The 22335-nt window shown below is 40.8% G+C and overlaps 1 protein-coding gene across 4 annotated transcripts in view; it reads right to left on the bottom strand.

Moving 5' to 3' along the window:
• Positions 1-7199: 7199 nt before the first annotated feature.
• The window catches only part of LOC124130860 (angiopoietin-1 receptor-like), a 226133-nt gene continuing 210997 nt past the window's right edge, over positions 7200-22335 (bottom strand). For all 4 annotated transcript variants that reach the window (XM_048388127.1, XM_048388120.1, XM_048388123.1 and 1 more), the window contains exons 11-25: positions 21821-21938; positions 20728-20928; positions 17164-17200; positions 16226-16378; positions 15638-15751; positions 15453-15509; positions 14544-14714; positions 13649-13650; positions 13136-13331; positions 12389-12508; positions 11865-12019; positions 11049-11168; positions 10318-10432; positions 9562-9655; positions 7200-8588 (exon numbers count right to left, since the gene is read on the bottom strand). In XM_048388127.1, the coding sequence (XP_048244084.1) occupies positions 8453-8588; positions 9562-9655; positions 10318-10432; positions 11049-11168; positions 11865-12019; positions 12389-12508; positions 13136-13331; positions 13649-13650; positions 14544-14714; positions 15453-15509; positions 15638-15751; positions 16226-16378; positions 17164-17200; positions 20728-20928; positions 21821-21938 (1789 nt within the window). In that variant the 3' untranslated portion in view covers positions 7200-8452. The remainder of the gene's footprint in view (positions 8589-9561; positions 9656-10317; positions 10433-11048; positions 11169-11864; positions 12020-12388; positions 12509-13135; positions 13332-13648; positions 13651-14543; positions 14715-15452; positions 15510-15637; positions 15752-16225; positions 16379-17163; positions 17201-20727; positions 20929-21820; positions 21939-22335) is intronic.

The following is a 22335-nucleotide window of genomic DNA, read 5'->3' as shown; positions in this document are numbered from 1 at the left end:
TCGACGGGTCATCTTGACATATGCATAGCTATGGCGAGTGTAATTTCTAGTGACACGTTATCACAATGTGACCCATAGAAATATCTTCAGATAAATATTACATATACCACAACATATGATTTTACATAAGAAAATACATAGTTGTCAAGTATAGTCTTAATTAGAATAGAGTTAATTTTGATCCTATATTGCTATGCTTGTACGAGGCGACTTAACAGATATTGTTGTCTAGCTCGGTGACTTGGTTGATTGCGTGTGATCGTACCCCGATGACGTTGGGCGTTGCTCAGAATACCAATCACTGGGTTTCTCTGTATATATCGATGTGGTATTCAAACAAACCGACATGGTTACGTAGTTATTAATATTATTTTATGTCTACGAAAATACTGTCATCCCGTTTACGTTATTATATATAAAAATATGTTATCTCCATGTCGGAATGTCAAGATCTGATTGGTTCCAGTGATCTGAATAAAATACGATCTATCCTGTCAGCGAGGGGAATACATTTGTGAGAGGAAGGAGAAATCCTTTATACCCAGCTTCGCTCGTTTTTGTTTCGAGTCGACGAAAGTCACGTGACATAGCATGCTGTTTTATGCCTCGAGCTCGTTGAGTGAAGGCTAACTCGGGACTCCATGTGCCCCCTCGTGATCCTGCTGCAATGAATCTTTCCGACATGTTGTAACCTGCTATTGGTGAAAGAATAAAAACAAATTCAAAATTGATAGAAAACAGCCGTTCGATTGTGCTGAGGTTTATCTGTACTTTGTCACGTGAGCATACAGCTCTGGAATAAAACCTAATGCGGGACGCATAAAGCCCCAACCACCCCTCGTGATTCTGCTACAACTTATAATACATACTGAATAGGAAAAGGAAAAGGAAGTCGAGAATGAAATACTTAAGTTTATTTTTAAGAGAGGATGCATGCAAATGTGTAATTAGCGAGAAAGACACATGGCACACATTATTCTAACACTTCAATAAACGCTTTTGAACAACTGGAGGCAAACTTTCATCTGACTGGAACCGACCAGTGAAGATTCCGGGGTAGAATAGGTCTTCAGTACCCATGCTTGCCGTAAAACGCGACTATGTTTGTCGTAAAAGGCGACTAACGGGATCGGGTGGTCAGGCTCGCTGACTTGGTTGATGCATGTCATCGATCCCAATTGCGTGGATCGATGATCATGATATGAATCACTGGATAATCTGGTCCAGACTCGATTATTTACAGACCGCCGTCATATAGCTGGAATATTGCTGAGTGCGGCGTTAAACAATAAACAAACAAACAAACAAACAACCAAACTGACAGGAACCATAAATGAATTTGAGCTTCAGTTGCATCCGTGATCAGCATTTGTACTCACCACTGCATTGCACCTTTGGTACATGGAGTTCATGAGACTGCTGACAAAGGCCATAGGGATAACATGTCTAGATATTGGCAGCCGGGAGTTCCGCTGCGGTTGTTGTCCTTGGGTGCACTTGGTCTTGTCTTCTTTGCAGTTCAGCCATAAATGTTCTAGGGGATTAAAAACCGGATTGAGTGCTGAACACGTGTAGCGCTAGCAGTATAGGGTCTTGCATTATCCTGTTGGAAGGTGTGTTGGTGTCGATCAATCATTAGGACCACCTGGGGTCGAAGGACCTGGTCGATATAACGTTTAGGTGTTACCCCATTTCATGGTCCTGGGCAAATATTCTGGAGGACAACTGGAAGGTCTATGATTCAGGCCAATGGCGGCCCTGTGGTCACGTATCGGTTTCCACGACACATCCGTCACCAAAGCGTTCATCATCAATGTGTTTGCTGACACCTAATTAAAATTAAAAGATAGAGTCACTGTACACAAACAGCAGCTTAGAGACCCTAATGTTCGATGCTTAGGTGTCAGCAAACACATTGATGATTGCGGAAACGGGAAATTTACTATTTCTCCGTTTTATAAATTGTATACAAGTAACAAGCAGCTGAGACTGGAAAAAGAACAAATGTTTATCCAATTGATGAAACCAAAATTGAAATCTAGAATGTATTAATAGATTTGTCATTTCAATCGTAAATGTTGCACTGTTACTTTACAAATACTGTATATTTAATTCAAATGTCTCCCTACAATTGTTTAATTACTTGGTGACGTCGACGGAGTGTGTAAATACATTATGACGTCACAGTTGTAATTTATAACGTCATCATAAGTATGACGTCATTATATGTCATTGTCAGTTACACTGAAGAGCTGTCATGAGACAGCGAAAGTACTATGTATGAAACTGATATAAAGAAGATGATGGACTAAGGTGGACTTTATTATTTTATTATATATTACATGTACACCGAGTGAACATTTACCTCATTTTTGTATATATATATATATATATATATATATATATATATATATATATATATATATACAACATATAATATACAATGCATATCAAGATGGTCACAAGCCTAAAATAAATAGAAATTAAGCAAATAAAATAATAATAATCATCATCATCATCAAAAGAAATAAAATTAGACACCTTAACGCAATAATGAGTTTAAATGTACGATGAATCTGGACAGATGTTTCAAAGTGGATATATTTTTAGGTGATAACGTTTTACGCAATTTACACATATTTGGCCAGATATAACAATTCTGTTGGATGTAAAGAAGTCGTTGTTTGAGAAGTGCTTCACACCTACAAAGATAGTGAAATTCGTCTCCAACAGCAGATGAATTGCATCGTGTGCAGACACGGTCTTCTCTCAGTAACACTCTCCATCGGCCGGTTTCAATGGGCAAATGATGATTGGATGTGCGAAATTGTAAAATTGGCAAGTAGATAGTTTTGGGAAGTAATAGAAATTTGGGTAATTCTTTTAAATGTTGGTAGTATAAACCTTTTGAACTTGATAAAATACATTCTCGCCACTGTTGAATAAATTGGTTAACTCCAATAGTGTGTCGTGCCGGTTGGCAGACAGAAACCCATTGCGGAGGCGATAGTTGTGCCGATGTAGCAGGCTAATATCAATCGCTGAAAAGTTCATATTAGAATATGTTGAGCCTAGGACCAAGTCACTCCCCTCTACCAGGCCTCAGATCACGCCCCGTTGGGCTCAAATCAATTCCCTACATTTTTACAGTATTTTACTTTTATTGTTCTGTCTCTGTCTTGGTTGTGACCAAACGCTATTGATGTTCATGAAAACAGTAGCACCGTTCTCAACCCTGAACGGCGTGAAGGCGTCCGATGTCTTGATACCGCTGTTGTCGTGTCAATCTTGGCATATTTAACGTTATGGAACACTGGCATTGAGTGATGAAGCAAACCTTCTCGTTGGACCTTTATAACCCTCTATATCAGCGAAAAACGAACATTGTGATTTTATCGGGAATCCCTCAGAATCATATCCCACACCAGGTGTTTTGGAAACTTGCAATGTCAAAGAACTAACAAAATTTGGACATAAACTCGTAAAATGGACAACCTACCACCAGCATCAACCTTATACCATTGACTGTTTCAAATTATTAATTCTAAACCTATTCGAAAACTTTCGATTCACATTCAAGTGAGTAAGTGAGTTGTGAGCTGTTTATCTGAAGGGGTGCAGGGTTACCTCCCTTTAGTCATTTATGACGGTCTTTTGTTTTAGCGACAGGCAGTTAAGCCTCGTATGTTATCGTCCTTTGTTCCTCTATGTGGTCAAGCACAAAACGCGTTCTTATAACATGTCTAAGAAAATACAGTTATGTAGCACGCACTGCGTTGTCAGTACATTGTATGCTATATTTCTACCTCTTAGAATTATGATGTATATTTGTCAGTGACAAAGTGTCAGTTGGTTATAAAGACTCTGAATTTATGAGTATCTTTAGTATGCATTTCTCATCGGCTTGCCAGAGGCCCCGTTAGGTGAGGTGAGGTGAAATGGGGTTTAACGTCGCGTCCAAGATTATTGCACTTATATAGCGATGTGCATGCACGTGTGTGTGTGGCTGCTTGTACTAGTCCGGACTGATGCCGATTTATAGTGCTAGCACACTGAGATACCATGCCGCAGTTTAACATGAATACCCCACCCAGACACAGTATACTGACTCCGAGCCGACCAGTACTTGTTTTAGCCCTTTAATGCCGAGCGCCAGACAGGGTAACAACAGGTACCATCTTTTAACGTCTTTTGGTATGACGCGGTCGGGGATCGAACCCCGGACCTTCCGCTCTCCGGGCGGACGCTCCCCTGTTAGGATTAGACTAATACTTATTGTTGCTCTCTCTAATTTTGCTCGGTACTGCTGTATGACTACTCATTTTATAACGTGTATAAACAAATATATACCTCCGAACGTTTTGCATGTTTGATTACATGGAGTATATAAGCCCATCATTCGATATCACTCATTCATGGCTATTAGTAAAATGCAGCGCAGTTAGTTGTAATTGCAATATCTTGAGAGAAATAAGTAGTTACACCATTTACTTTGTAATGGCGTACCAGTTCATTGTGTGTAGAACTTGACTGTATCTCACACTACTTTATTTTTCCAGCTTTAACCACATACTGTCTCATCAATAAAACAAGTCTGGTTGGTTGCACTATCTGTTGTGGTTGACCTCTTCTTACAAGCAATCATGAAACGGAATAAGTTGTGTTTAACGCCGATTGAACAGCATTCCAGTAACATCCATCTTCCCGAGGCGAGAGAGTTAACTGACTATAAAGGCCAGTTTCCACCCTTGCCGAACTGGTCTATAATTATGGAGTTACATTTTGGCTGGGCCAAGGAGTCTGTGTATAGTCCAATCAAAATCGCGTAACGAAGTGGACATCCGGTTCGTTTACAACAGGAATTTCAACGTGCAGATGTAGGTCGACTGCAGGATTTGCGAAGCATGTGTACCGCCAACTTGGCGTCGACAGATATTTTGTAAATTCTTTCAAGCTTTTAATCAAGGTTAATAGAATCTGATTGGTTAATAGGAGGAACACAGAAGGAACATAACTCGTAATAGCCACTAGTGGTGCTACGATCGCGCCTGGAAATTCCAGCCTCGTTCGGCAAGGGTGGAAACTGGACTCTTATAGTCAGTTAACTCCCTTGCCTCGGGAAGATGAGTTACATCAGACATTAACCACTTTGGTGAAGCCAACGAGCGCGGATATGGTATTGACACACCTGGAAACATGATCGGGGCGAAACAGGATTCGAACCCTCGATCTTTGGTCGCTGGCGTGCATAGCGAATTGCGCCTTAGACGACAGGGCTACCCGTGTCCGTCTAGTGTCGGGGAAGATTTGCTAAAGTGTACTTTGAAAAAAAACATAAACAGAAGCAATTTAGAAAAATTAAATCTGGCAATTGTTTGTGTTCCATGTTGATGTGATTTCGCTTTGTTTTCTTTTTGAATATTATTATCTGAAGAACTTCCTGTTGATGTCCTGTTGCGAATGAAATGTTTCAAGACAAACATGTTGCCAAGCACCCATTGCAACTAGTGGAAGAGTGCAATTACATCACTCAAAGACGAAGTCATGCTATCTGCTAGCCTTGACCATTGATTATCTTTAAGGTACATGTATATGTTGTCCCATATTTGTGACTAGTTTTACATTTGTAGAAACGTATACATGTCATTGTATTAGTGAAGAGAATTGAAATTACTTAACCATATATAGTATATGGAATTATATTTCATGAAGGCATGCCGAAACAGAAAAGAACATTTCCAACTGCACTTTGTGTTCAAAATACATGTACCCCCCCCCCCCCCCCCCCCCACACACACACACACACACAGACACACAGACACACACACACACACACACACACACACACACACACACACACACACACACACACACACACACACACACACACTGGCCCCTTGTATAGATGTACATGCAAATAATCATAATCAACGCAACACGTTTCTCTAAAACGTTGTTACCATTAACCAGCTTGTGAAACAGAGAAACAGAGTTGACTGGTGGGATATATGGGGAGGAGCAGGTTTCACTTTCAGCTGAGACTGTACATACGCGAGCAAATACTTCCACCAATTATAGCATATGAGCATAGATTAGATCATGTGTGATGAAAAATTTATTAGACGTTGAACAGTTCAGTGAAACCCACGAGCACGGTAACACGTACTGTGATAAGTCTGGTTTTCAATCTGAACCCTCAACTGCACACAGCTTATTCCGGCGCCTCGGACGACACAACAGACCGTGTCCCCATAGTAAAGGGAAATGGCGAAATACTTATGCTATAATACAGGGTCATTTAAGCATTTGACTACTAAAAACAACCAATCGTCAACTCAAATGTTAACAAATATATTCCTCCCAGTTTCAGACATGCTCGTTGGTTTCACAGTGGTGAGCGTGTTATCCCTGCATCACATTAGCCTCTGGGGCGATCGGATAGCCTAGTGGTTAAAGCGTTCGCTCGTCATGCCGAAGACCCGGGTTCGATTCCCGACATGGGTACAATGTGTGAAGCCCATTTCTGGTGTCCCCCGCCGTGATTTGCTGGAATATTGCTAAAAGCGGCATAAAACCAAACTCACTCACTCACTCGTTAGCCTTTCCTTCAAAAAGTAGTTGACAGGACGTTATATATAGACAATACTGTTCAAATCGGTGGTGTCGACTGTTCTTTTGACAGAGATTTATTGTGCGTTTGAAAAGGTCACTCATGTCACATGTGTATTCATATTATTCCTAGTATTCTTAAAGCGACCAGACTTAATCAACAGAGCTACCAAGGAATTCAATATCTAATCAGCAACAGTTACAATGTGTATAGACTCCTGGAGAGTAGTACCTGCCCGATGTGTATATTCATGCATATATGTGCACGTCATGTCCTTACGAACAATGTGCGTACATAACAAAACAATATGAGTCTCTCCAAGTTCCCGAGATAAATTCAAATGAAGAGAACTAATCAACTTTTCCACCTCGAAATCAATTAAAGTAAAACCAAATGTATGTTACAATAGACCACCGTCATTACTATGCTGGCACTTGAGTCAGGCGAGACATGGGCATTTGAGAAATATCATTTTGGGCGGATATCTTGCGTGAATATTTTATGTCCGTATCAGTTACTTCGGTCGGCTGAGACTTCACAATCTAACACGTTAAAATCTAAAACGAAATGACAATGTTGAATGAAAACAAACAGCCTGAAGATTCCTTTATAATATAAACACGGAACATGAACAAACATGAAACCTGCAAATTGTATGGTGACATCAAGTTGCCAAACAGCAGTGGTATGGGGGAACTGCAACACGGTCATGAAGCCATAGACCCAATCAAGTTAATAAATCCGTAACTGTCAATTGATTTATTAACACAATATTTGTGTATGAAACATAGCAAACATCCTACGGCTTTGTGAACTAGACATACATATATATTCTTATACGAAGGTAACACTTTCTGCATGTATATGATTTTATTAATAACTAAAATTAATAATAATTAAGATTACCTTGACTGACATCTAAGAGAAACTTTACTACAATTATAAATCAGTCAAATTCAACAATTAAAACGACAATCATACAGCAACCGATATTGGCATGACAGTTGCCCGACCTGAGGTGGGGTAGCAAACACAAGCTTTCGACGTAATCGAAAAAGAGCATAAAGTCGCCCAAGTTCAAGGACACATCATATTAATAGCGTGTATGACCACCCCTTGCTACAAGACAAGAAAAAACTCTCCGGCGCACAGAAAAAGTCAATCGTCTTTTAAATCATAGAGGAGCTCATAGAGGATTTGCAAGTTTTGCATATGTTCTACTGTTTCTGTTTAGGAGGTATATAGACACTTTATGGCAAAAGGCAGTCCTTGCTTATCTATTTCTTAATGCACAGAAACGTATTTCTAGGCAAGGAGGAATAGAACCACTTAACTGCTTTGAACAACACATATATGCCCTTTTTACCCAGATCAACCAGTATGTCTAGTGAAGAAAGTATTTTGGGGGGTACAATATATAAGCAACTACATTTTTTCCAGCAGGCAAAAAAAACAACATGTATCACGAAGTACAATAAAATCTCGAAAAAATAATCGACAAGGGTTAATTGGTTAAAACATTTTTTAAGAACCTCGATCATTTCAATTCGACAAATTCAATTTGATATACTAGCAAAGCGAATCGTACGTAAAAGAGTAATTCGATGGAATGGAATCAAGTCAAAGATTCAATGTTCAGTGTCTTGGGAGATGTTCGTAAACAGTACAGCAATACAAATGGGATCGTACATATAAGCAGGAGCACTAAAATACACTCTTGTGTCAAGCAAAGAATTACATCAATTTGTTAAATTACAACGCTGCAGATTTAAAACTCAAACACAAAATGATAAATGTTGAAGCAATAAAAGGGAGGTAAATCTGCGCCTTCTCGTCAACTGGCTACCGGGCGTAGTAATACACATCCCCGGAAGTGGGTCTTAGGCCAAACGACGCCTCGAGCTTTCCCAAAACATCCGCAAAAGTAGGCCTCTTATCGGGACTCTGCTCCCAACAAGTTTTCATCAGGTTGTGATGGCTGCAAGACGAAATACACAGTATCTGCAAATGTAGATTTGCAAAGCTATCCTTTTTAATGAACAATGCATCTAACTTTATAACAAAAGGGGCTCATTCCTCATTAAGTATGGACATATCTTATGGCAAAGTTTACTGTAATAGAATTAGTCTGGAAACCGTATTATATACATTTCACCTTACTACAAATACTACATGAATGAATGCTGTAGGACTCCTGTGCCAAATGGATTCACTCGAAACAGTTAATCCCTAATTCCCCGTCGTTTTTTTCAATTAGTTCGAACTGTTATTATCGTTCCGAATGATAATTTTAATCGGCCTCAGTGTAACTACACTATACACTATAGTTATGGGCATTTTGCTGGAATTTCTTCTCAAGTTTTGTTGTGATTATTCATTTCACTGTTCTTTAAAACTTAAGAAGCCATTAGTCTCTTTTCAGGAGGCCACGTAGGCGGCCATGTTGCATTTTGAAAAGGCCAACTTTCCCCAAATATATTCAATCATTAAACGTCATCTTATTCACTTATTACTCAATTTCGAACATCATTCTGTTTCAATTATGCACAAGAATGGTCCGAGAGTTAATTCAAAATCTAAGGTGTCTATAAATGAGATTCTCAGATTCTTTGGTCCGTTTCAATACTTTTACTGATCCAGATCAATGACCAGAGTCAGGACAATGAACGAGGAACTCAGCAGTCCCTTACCCATTTCAAGTCTAGATCTACACATGTTGATAAGTAACATGTTTCAATTGTATAATTAAAAACATTATGGTATGATAAGCATAATCAAATTTGGGCATTTATGTAACCAAAGCTGTATTTTAACTTGAATCAAACTTTCTGTGACTGCAAATTGGTCAGTGCCTCTTTCTACTGTAACTAGCCACACTAAATATCACTGTACAAGAACATTGGGTAATGGCAATATTAAACTCCGACTGATACCCGAACAAAACAACTCACATATCCTCGGCGAATTCCGGTCTCTGGAGCCGGAAACCATTCCTGATTTTGACAGCGAGATCTCTGCTACGGATGTCTGAGTAGGGCGCCTTGCCTGTGTAGTATGTATATGTGCGTGTCTTAGTCATTCGAGCATCATGCAATATGTACATAGAGAATATAATATAGAACCCACATACTGATTACTGAGTATATATACATGTACGTCACACAGTATCAGGACCTGGTGATGTATTCCGTTATTAGCGTGGAAAACTCAGTATGATATGAGCATCGACGCGGAAACCATTTGGGACCCCGTTCCACAAAGCGATCTTAGCGATGCGATCCTTTTATGTAAGTTTATGATACATCAAGGCAGTTACGATCGTGCTAAGAAAGAGCGGGTTAAATTCGTTGTTAAGCTTTCAAGGTGACGCTCCTATTGTTTTTTACGGCGCTTTTGACTGAATATCAAAACCGGGAAATGAAGAACGTTACTGACGTGTCAGTAAACTCAACATGTATATATGTACAAATGCAACAGTTTGTCCATTTCACTGAAATCCTTAAGTCACTTTCCATGATAGAATAGGTCCCTAGCAAGAGGCGACATAATGAATTGGGGTCGTTGCTCATAATATAAACCACTGACTTTTAATTTTTTTTTTGGCCGCCCTCATACAGCCGAAATATTGTGGCGCCAACAAACAAATCATTACAAGAAACAAAACTTTTGAAAAGACGAGAAGGCCATTTTCAGATTTAGAGACCTACCCATACTGAAGATCTCCCACATAGTGATGCCAAAGGACCAGATGTCACTCTTCTCGTTGGCTCCCTTCAGAGACTGAAGACACTCTGGAGCCGTCCACTTCACAGGGATTCGATCCTAAAAATGTTTTAATTTAGACAGTTAAAGTTGTGTCCTGTTATAGACGTATGGCATCCATATTTCGCATTCTTATTGAATATGATTGTGACTAGCTTGTTAATCTGTGGAGATTTCAGGCCAGAATAGCAGAGACGGGAATCGGATGGTCAAGCTCTCTGACCTGGCTGCTTGTATCTAACCCAGACGGCGAGGGGTGATGTTTTGGCAATCAACCACTGCTTTGTTTGGCGAATATTATTTCCCGGATGTTGTTATAAAGCTCTGTAATATTTCTTACAGTATGTAAAAGCATAGGACCCCCCGAACAAATATACAATAAAGATTAAAAAAACAAAACCAAAAAACCGAACACACAAAAAAATCAACAAACCCCCCCCCACACCCACACCCCACACCCCCCCCCCCCCCCCCCCCCCCCACACACACACTGAAAAAAGCAAAGTAGAATTAAAAATTTAAATAGTAATTTAAAAAATAAACACAACAACAAACACCTACACCCACACCCACACCCACACCCACACCCACACCCCCAAAAAACAAAAAAACAACAAAAAAACACAGCAAGAAACAAACAAACAAAACTAAAAACAACAAGAAAAGACAATATTACCCCCTTAGAGTTGTCATCCTCAGTGGCGTCCTCCATGCGACAAGGTCCGAATCCACTGACCTTTACCTCATTTGTGAAGGTCAAGAGGCAATTCCGAGCAGCCAGCTTTCGGTGGGTAATCTAAAATATGGCTGTTGTTATACATGAATTGTTTAAATAGCTCAGCAGCTCTTAATAAACGACACTCGCCATGATTTGTGATCACGAAGATGGCGGATGGCGACTCTTATGTGGACCCTTACGTGGCCATATTTTTCAATTTGAGCCGGTCTCCACGCAAACAGTCATAGCAAAAAGTAGAGGTCAACCTGTACTACACGTAGTTGAGTATCTTTACATGTATTTATTTAAAACGTTTTACATCCACGTGTTATTCAGTATCGTGAAACAATTGTGACTGTCACTTAAGATGCACACTTTTGATGTGTTTGTACATAGGTATTAGGCTTGGTTTTCGCAGATTACATTGATCGGTAGGGGTCTTCTTGTAGGTTAAGGGCAGCTGCGAATGGTGAGGAAGGCACACGCCATCTTATCGTTTCGCTTTCGGGTTGACAATTTATAGTCAGCTACCCTTGTTAACATTGGCCAGACTCAATCATTCGGAAGGGTGATGGCGCTAGGAGAGCCTAGACATATCACATTGGGGCTTCAATGCAGATTTCAACACGATTTCAACTTCTCGATTATATCAAGGCTCAGCTTGTGGAAGTGATTCAGGCCTTGGACGTTGAAAATGGAAACATACGATCATGATACAAATTGCACATTTAGCAAGCTTTTTCAGGAGATCAGCATGCGCCGTACATGACATACCCCTTTCTTGGCTAGGTATTCCATTCCTCTGGCAATACCCAATCCAAAGTTCTGAATCCGCTCCAAGGTGTCCACGTTGACATTGTCTCTGTGGTCTCTCAGCCATTTGTCCATTTGTCCGTTCTCGCAGTACTCTAACACCATCACAGGTCCCACTGGAAGAGAATAAAACGACCATCTAATTACAATCAAATATTTCGCTCCGATACACACCTCTCTGCCTTGGTCGCAGAAAGGATGTCACGTCACGTTAACTTTCTAATTTGCCAACCAATGTCGACGGTTATAAATAAACAAAGCATTCAGGCCATCATTTCCATTTTTTCTATCTTGAAAACGAAGTTAATAGACCTATTCCGCCCATTTTTTTGCCATCTACACCTAAAAGTGTACTATCGCCTAGAAACAATCAGGGCGATCAGATTGTAGTATGCTGTTGATCCCTCAGTTGGTTTTACCAGTATATATTCCACGTTACCGTTGGTACTTATGGATAGGCGTTAGTCGTTTACGTTTTCACTTACGAGCATCGTTGTTGAGAATAGCGCCCCGAAATCCCAGAACGTTGCGATGTTCCCCGACCTGTGTTGCAGCAAAGTTGATTTTGGCCATCATCAGCAAACTGTTTTCTTCATCTGGTGTTTCTGTGATAAAAATGTGTGTGTAATGATTCATTGCTAGGAGCTTGACACAAACCTATTTCATGTCTCAAATGGTACTGCTATGTCGTGGTACGGATTCTAAGGCTATGGTGATAGTGACCTTCACGACGGCAGCTTCCGACATGCTCACTGGCTGCACGAACAAACGATGTCATCAATGTAACTTAACAATGCTTCGTGGGTGTACAATTGTTCCTTCTCTTCTCTGTTCTGCTCTGTGCCTTTTCTTATAACAGAAAATCGAAATTGAACAGCCCGCAAACATTGACGTTTGCATTACAGTGATGATAATAAAAGCAAATGATTTACGTTTCGCTCAGGTCCAAATATCTACAGTTGTGGTGAAAGGCAGGCGAATGGAGTTGAAAAACAAGGATTAGATTTGGAACAGTTTGGACCCATTGTCAGTGAATCCCGGCACGACTAAGAGACGCAAATCGTGGCTTCTAGCACCACTGGGGTACCGAGTGCAAAATGAAACCTCGAGTGTCTTGTTCTCGACGCCCCCATGGAAACCCCAAAATGGGGAAAAAAGAACAACAATCCAACCACACAACCACCAAAATCCTTTATTTGAACAACCATCTAGACAGTGTTTGCATGTCTTACCTTTCAACACTTTGGCTGCCATCTCGCTCGATGTTTTGCCAGTCTTGTGAGACGCCCTGTAAATCCGTGCGAACCTGCCAGTGTTAATCTCCTTCATCAACGTCAGGTTGTCCTTGGGGATATACCAAGGCTGCTCCGCCGTGAACGACATGCTGCCGTACACATAGATGTCGTCGTCAACTTCATATGTTTTGTTCTGAAGAGAAAATAAACATATAGTTACAACAAATTGAGTAAGAAACAAATTTCACTTGCCGATGTTAAATAATAGCATACATACTAGTACATACAATAAATAGTACACCTAATAGTACACATACTAAATAGCACACATAATAGTACACCTAATAGTACACATCAATTTTAAAGTACACATAATAAATAATACACATAACAGTACACATAATAAATAGTACACATAATAGTACACATAATGAATGGAATATAGGTGACATACGTGCAGTTCGTTCCCGTTTTTGTATTCAGCTAGAATATTGCTTCTTTGAATGTTACATCTCGCTATCGAGGATCCATGTTCTAAAACCACAGCCTTCTTTTACGAAGCGAGTTTAGCCTTTGTTTGGGTCTGGACCAGACTAACCAGCGATTGACATAATAAACAACGTCCCACGTCGGAGTACAATGATACATTATCTATGATTATGGCTGCCAGACAAACAGCCGCTGTTTGGCTCTTTCATGTCATCGTTTATATACTTGTAAATGTTGCAATCACTCCCTATTAGAATTAACCAAATCCTGTCATGAGCCGTAATTTGCTGTGCAGAGTCGTTTTACTGCTGGCCATAGGTTCGAATCCAGGATTTGCCTTGAGGTTTATTCTTATTTTGTCAGCAGCATGTCCGTGTTTGGGGTAAAACTCTGGGACGTACATCACCTTTTCCAGTATTGAGCAGTCACGTGAGACCGCCTCCGTGGTGGTCTAGTGGTAGAGCGTCCGCCCGGAGAGCGGAAGGTCCGGGGTTCGATCCCTGGCCGCGTCATACCAAAAAACGTTAAAAGATGGTACTGGTTGTTACCCTGTCTGGCGCTCGGCACTAAGGGGCTAAAACAAGGACTGGTCGGCTCGGAGTCAGAATACTGTGTCTGAGTGGGGTATTCATCTTAAACTGCAGCATGGTATCTCAGTGTGCTAGCACTATAAATCGGCTTCAGTCCGGACTAGTACAAGCAGCCACACACGTACACACACACACGTGCATGCACGTCGCTATATAAGTGCAATAATCTTGGACGCGACGTTAAACCCCATTTCACCTCACCTAGCAGTCACGTCGTGATATAACGTAAGTACGAGATACTTTCCAAACAGCGTTAAACCTTACAAACTCTCCCTGTGAACATTCGTTTGTCTAACGTCCATGCCTGTGACTGAAGAAACCTTCACGATAGGACACTGTGCCCTTCCGAGGTCTCTGAAGGTTATTGTAGATGTTCTCAGTGTTGGGATTCTGACGTCCTTTGTGTCTGCTCTGACGTCGATTGATCAACGCCACCATCTTGCCCGTCCTCCACATAAACAGGCCAATGACAAGGACAGCTAGGATTATTATCACCACTGGTAAGAAAAGAAAAATGATCAAGGTTCGTACATGTTTGAGGTGTTGATATTTTGAAGTTATAATTACAGTATGCTATTATAGTTTTATAGTGCTATCATAATGGTTTTGTTGAACGCCGAAGTCAGCAATATTCCAAAATATCCACGGTGCATTCACCGATGCGTCATAGCTGGAAATGTCTACCATACCAACAAGTGAAAGCTTACTAAGGCCTTGGTATTTATTCTGATCAAAAAACATTTCTGCAAGAGTCGTCTTTGAAGGAAGGTGACTTTGGAATTTCAGTGAAAGGGATTTATTTATTCGCCTCTTACCACAGGCTGCAGAGGACCAATTCTAATCCGGGGCGGTTGGGTAGCCAAGTGGTTAAAGCGTTCGCTCGTCACGCCGAAGACCCGGGTTTGATTCCCCACATGGGTACAGTGTCACACATTGCCTATTTCTGGTGTCCGCCGCCGTGATATTGCTGGAATACTGCTAAACCATGCTCACTCATCCCATTCTAATCCGGAATCCCCACATGATGTAGATGTTATAGAAATAACATAATAAACAGTTTCTTAAGACAACAAACAGGATGCAGGTAAACCTCGTCAGCTCGAAATCTTTTGACTCGACATATCATTTAGACTTAATTCTACTCGTCACAATATTAATATCGACACAACGGATGAACTGATACTCGATATTCCTAGGGACTTAGACTTCTAATGAATGAAAAACCTTACACCTACCCACAACGATACCCACTTTGGCTCCAGCACCTAGACCTGAGGTGTCCCCTGAAAAAGCTGTGAAGATAATTAGTAAAAGTAAAAAGTAATTTGAATAATTAATATGTTATCCAAAAGTGTGTAATTTGTAAAGCAATATATAACTTTATATCAAATATAACTGACATGCACAACATTTGACTTACCCATTGTAAAAGAGGCATTTCTAGGTTTACTCTTGATGTCCCCATAGTCTGCTGTGACCATGACCTTGTACTTTTTGCCAGGTTCAAGGCCCTTGAGGAGATGGAATGTAGCGTCTTTGAAAAATTCAAAGTCAAGGTCAAAGTTGATTTGTACGAAGGCCAATATACAGTTTGTACATTGCAACATCAATTTGCACGTGTACAATTCCTACATGATATATCATGTTGATGCATGAAGTTTCAAAACTGGCAACGTAACTGTTACTCGCAATTTGCTGCAATACTTCTAACTGCGACTTCAAGCAATATTTACTGACGTATGTTATAAGTATAAATTGTCAGAACATAGATGAACCGTTAATCAAATTGCGATTTATTTTTGATGACATAATTGGTGGTTCTGAAGAAATCCAATCATATATCATCACAAGGGGACTTTATATAGAAATGCGGTGAACCCACAATCATGGCACGGCGCCTTAGGCGACTCCCCCCCCCCCCCCCCCCCCCCCCCACACACACACACACACACACACACACACACACACCGAGTTTAGTTTCTGATCCGGATCCCCTAGGAGTTCTTACCTTTGTACAGTTGGATGGTCTCTGGCTTGCCTGAATCGAGCTGGTATGTGACAGATATAAATGTGCGGTCATGGCAGCTGGGGGCGTGTGTCCACGACACATTGGCCGTCGTGTCAGTCAACTTTTCAACATTCACGTTCACTGGTCCAAAATCTGATAAACAATGAACAAATGTTAAACAAATTGTGTTGTTCTCATGTATACAAAAGCGCAGTTGTTCTGAGTGACACCACTGGGTCATGTGGCATGATCTTGCACCAACACGAAGAAAGACGTCATCGCGACTGGTAAAGAATTATGTGAAGTGACTGTTAAATGGTTTGTTTCCAAAAGATGAAGGATGGCCAGGTTAGCAAGATAATCGGATGTCAGCTTTCTAAAACTATTCGGCTCAAACTTCACTTCTTTACCATCTTGAATCGGAATTTCGAGTTTTACAGAAGGAAAACCAACATCAGAACCAAATATTCCTCGCAACTAGGTGTAGGTGACATGGAGCTCAGAAACGACAGGGTTATGGACTGTCCATAACGATATACTCGCGCGGCCTGAATTATTTACATTTGGACTTGAGCGTTTAAACTTCGGTTTCGAATTACAGAAAATCAGATATGCTTGTTTGTTCACTCGGACCGCGAATTTAGAAACCTTGACACTAATTGGCTGATCAGAAGACTCATATTCCTGTTGAGGTGTGGTCAGCTTTGCACGCAGAGAGGCATCGTGTCAGAGTAATTGGTCTGACATTAAAAAACTCGATTTGAAAACATTAGTTAAAAAACTCGATTTGTAAAAATATTGTAAAATGAAACACCCTAGCTATCAGTCACTGGAACGGTTTCAAGAACTTCCTTTTCAATCATTCGTCAAATAAATTACTCCCTGTGAATCAGGGAAGATTTATTAAAATCAAAACCCATCTACATTGATTGACTCACATGCTGATGTCCCATTAATATCCATGAGGTCTTGCACCTATGAACAGAAATATGACTTGAAAGTACCTTTCGTCGCCATGTTCGTGGATACTCCAACAAGAGCTGAGAATGCAAACTAAACCGATATGAGCTTGCATTATAAATCATTATATATTTGCAATTAAATGTCATAGACAAAAACTAAGGGAATTGATAAAATAATAGTGAATGTGTAATGGCAATCGATAAATTGGGGCTTGTAGATCAATATCTGTTGTGTCCTCAATGTTGGGCGATACATGCATGACACCTTGCTGGCATTCCGTTGAATAAAATGCGTACGATTGCCCTTGGTATTATCAGCCATTCCGACAAAAGAGCTACCCCAAGCTGGGTCTCTGGCGCACCATCTCCGCCCAAGTGAGTGAGTGAGTATGGTTTTATGCCGCTTTAAGCAATCTTCCAGCAATATCACGACAGAGGACACCAGAAATGGGCTTCACACATGTCAGGAATCGAACCCGGGTCTTCGGCGTGACGAGCTAACACTTTAACCACATGGCTACCCGACAGCCCCTCTCCGCCCAAGAACATGTCACACATGCTCTGTTGGGGCCATGTAAAGGGTCGTAGCGTGCCAGTGCTATGGCCGTATGATTTCAAGTTGGGATCATCGGTGACGACCTTGGCATTATGTAGTCTGGCATTGCCATCTTGCACTTCAAAATGTCCACCGATAATTCCGACGAAAGGAACAAAGAAAGGACGAAAATTTTCGTCAACATACCGCTGGCCTGTCAAATGTCCTTTCACAATAACTGAATAAGTTTGTCTATCATGTGTGATACCACCACACACCATGACACCGTCCCCATAGCGATCATGGTCAAGGTATTGTCAACATTACACACCGCTCGCCGCTACCTACGTCGCCAAAACGTTTACTGTCATTTATGAATCGGAGGTAAAACCTTGAAACATGGTGTAAGGGTCACAAAGCCCGTCCCTGGTGTTGCCTAGCGCACCCAAATCTTTGCCACCAATGGTAAACTGTTAGGATCACACCCTTCACGGGACGGCTTGCTTACAGGCTTTTTAACGGTAGATGTTGAAATTCGCCTTGTATTTCTCTATTGATACCAGGAGCAGATATGAATATATTGCGTAGTGTAATTAATGTTATGAGGGATCATGTCTAGGTTTCACCTTGAGGTCTCAGTGCAACCCCATCCGTTTGACCCTACTTGCCTCATACCGAAAATTGACACTTTTTGTTCATTTGCTAGCATGAGGAATTGATGTCTCGTAAAGCGGCGCAAAACCATACTCACTGACTCACTATAGTTTCTGACTGCCTCCGCGGTCTCTTGGTAGAGCGTCCGCCCGGAGAGCGGAATGTCCGGTTTTTGATACCCGCCCGCGTCATACCAAATAACGTTCAAAGATGGCACTTGTTGTTACCAAGCTGGCGTTCGGCATTAAGGGACTAACACAAGGACTGGTCGGCACGGAGTCAATATACTGTGTCTGAGTGGGGTATTCATGTTAAACTGCAGCATGGTATCTCAGTGGGATAACACTAATAGATCGACAGTACAAGCACCCACACACACGCGCGCGCTCACACACACACACACGTGCATGGTTGCATCACTTCTGGTTAGGTAGGACACATACCCAATGCTGCACAACTTTGACACATAATGCCTCAAGCTCCTTTAATATTTTTTTTACTTCCGGTTTTAACAACACCACTTCCGGTTTGATAAAATACCTGCTTATGCAAGATATCTTGAATCAGAAAGTCCCATGTCTCTGGCTACATTGATATTCACTTGACACGGATGGCTCAATTATATTTGCACTATGCAGTCCCATGTCTCTAGCCACATTAATATTCACTTGACACGTATGGCTCAATTATATTTGCACTATGCAGTCCCATGTCTCTATCCACATTAATATTCACTTGGTACGTATGGCTCAATTATATTTGCACTATGCAGTCCCATGTCTCTAGCCACATTAATACTCACTTGACACGAATGGCTCAATTATATTTGCACTATGCAGTCCCATGTCTCTAGCCACATTAATACTCACTTGACACGTATGGCTCAATTATATTTGCACTATGCAGTCCCATGTCTCTAGTCACACTAATAGTTACTTGACACGTATGGTTCAATTATATTTGCACTGTGCAGTCCCATGTCTCTAGCCACATTAATACTCACTTGACACGTATGGCTCAATTATATTTGCACTATGCAGTCCCATGTCTCTATCCACATTAATATTCACTTGGCACGTATGGCTCAATTATATTTGCACTATGCAGTCCCATGTCTCTAGCCACATTAATACTCACGTGACACGTATGGCTCAATTATATTTGCACTATGCAGTCCCATGTCTCTAGTCACACTAATAGTCACTTGACCCGATGGTTCAATTATATTTGCACTGTGCAGTCCCATGTCTCTATCCACATTAATATTCACTTGGCACCTATGGCTCAATTATATTTGCACTATGCAGTCCCATGTCTCTAGCCACATTAATACTCACTTGACACGTATGGCTCAATTATATTTGCACTATGCAGTCCCATGTCTCTAGCCACATTAATACTCACTTGACACGTATGGCTCAATTATATTTGCACTAAGCAGTCCCATGTCTCTAGCCACATTAATACTCACTTGACACGTATGGCTCAATTATATTTGCACTATGCAGTCCCATGTCTCTAGCCACATTAATACTCACTTGACACGTATGGTTCGATTATATTTGCACTGTGCAGTCCCATGTCTCTCTCCACATTAATACTCACTTGACACGTATGGCTCAATTATCTTTGCACTATGCAGTCCCATGTCTCTAGCCGCATTAATACTCACTTGACACGTATGGTTCGATTATATTTGCACTGTGCAGTCCCATGTCTCTAGCCACATTAATAAGAACGTTCCATGCACCTCCCTTTTAAAACCTTCACTTCTGGCCAAGCAATTTTTTCAAGTCACTGATCTTTAAAGATGACATGTCAATATGCCAAGTTGCCAAGGTATCGCATGGTTTCAAACACGAAACGGTGTATGCCACAAAGTTAAAATTGGTAAACTAAACCTACCTCTGATATAATAAGACTGGCATACACTTGTCACACATAAGTATGCAAATAATATAAACACTACCTGCATGGAACTCGTTTTACTTGGACCCTTGACATGAATGGACAATGCTGTAGTGAGTGAGTATGGTTTTACGCCGCTTTTAGCAATATTCCAGCAGTATCACGGCGGGGGACACCAGAAATGGGCTTCACACATGTCGGGAATCAAACCCGGGTCTTCGGCGTGACGAGCGAACGCTTTAACCACTAGGCTACCCGACCCGTCCGACAATGCTGTAAAGGTGCTATACATGATATGATATCTCTGAGATGTCAAAGCGCCGCATGGTGCAGAAAAGTCAGGCGGCGGCGGTCAAATTCAGACAAAACCTTTAAAATCGACATTTACATGGAGCTAATTAATTACATCTATCGCTTCACATATGCTTTTAACAGTTACTCACCACGTGCACTCTGGGGATGGGTGTCTTCAGCCCCGCCCTGTTGACTACGACCACCTCCAGCTTAACGTGAGCTGACTCGAGATCCTCCTTGGCCACCATCAGCCAGCAGTTGCTGATGTACAGTTTGTACACCCGTTTGTAACACACGTTCAGGGCTTTTGGACAGTAGCAGCTAGATGGTTTGTTTAAACATGCATACATCTGAAACATCAAATTTGTTCATGAATACCACAGAGATTCATTATAAACAGTGGAACCAATCCGGTTAAGTAGAAAAGAGTGATGATAATATACGAATAACAGTATGACAGTTTTTACACAAACTGATATTATTAAGGACGTAAAAGGAGATAATTTAGCCCATTAAGTTTATGTACATTTCCCGCATCACATAAATTCAAGTCTTTACATAAGATGTGTCCATTCTGCAAATTGTACACATGGTTGAGACATGGTTGATTTGTTACTTCCACAGAGATGGTTCGGTACACATACCACTGCTGTTACGGGGATTGTAACTCAGCTTGAACCCATAGTCTATCATGTACTGCATGTCTTCATTGATACTAAAGTGTTCTTTACGGTGATTGAGAAAGGTTTCACGACGCTTCCAGCACAACTCGATATCACATACAAAATTTGGTTTCAGACATTTCATACTTGTTGAGAACAGAACACTTTTACCACCAGGTTACCAAAATGCCTCAAACATCCACTTTAAGATATTGATGCCTACTTTTGTTATGATGTACTATGAAACCGAGTCCGGTCCACATGTACAATATTCCGCACACCAAACTTCCAGCCGATTAACGTTGTAAACATGTACATGTATATACTTGTTCATTAATCCAGGATATGTTTTTCAAATCCAACCGATTTTACTAGCAATGGTACAGTCAACGAAAATATCACGGAATGTCAGTTTCTTACATGTATACTGGAACTGACCATCAATAAGAACATGGTCCTGAGTGAACGTCGCCACTTTTAGCAATTAGATGTTTAGCAACATCCAGTGATTATTTAACGGCTGTACTGATTGTAGGGTGTATGCATATTTCCAGTGTTGATAGAAAATATAAGTACGTACAGAAACTGATGGCACGGTCAAGGTCTTGTTCGTCATTACGTGACCGTCATCCATCTGCGTGACCTTGACCTCGGCGTGTTCAATGCCGCTCTCAAGGTCCTGTACCGTCAACTCTAATCTGAAACAAATGATACATAACATAACATAAATCTACCACAATAACTCTCAGAATGAAGAAACCGTTTATCTATCGAACAAACCGCCACGTTCATTTGCAACAGCACGGACGGTATTAAACTTTTTTTCCATATGAGTCAAATATTCAACGAATCCGATTTGCACGTATAAAACATGAAATATTTTGAAATGCATACTTTTACTCACAAAAATGTAAAAATGTTTGCAAATATTGTCCTTATAAGCATGAATAACTGTTCTAAATATGACAAGTCTAAAATCTTAAAAATTGCTGTTACTACATATTTGCATGAATGATTGTTGTAAATATGACATATTTACATGCATGAACAATTGTTGTTCATGAAATATTCTCAAGCCTGGTGAGGCGGTAGCGT

Source organism: Haliotis rufescens, unplaced genomic scaffold (genome assembly GCF_023055435.1).
Source record: "Haliotis rufescens isolate VD_foot unplaced genomic scaffold, xgHalRufe1.0.p SCAF_10, whole genome shotgun sequence".
Classification (NCBI taxonomy): Eukaryota; Metazoa; Mollusca; class Gastropoda; order Lepetellida; family Haliotidae; genus Haliotis; species Haliotis rufescens.
Note: the sequence above shows the minus strand (reverse complement) of the source record. Positions and strands in the feature narration are given on the sequence as shown.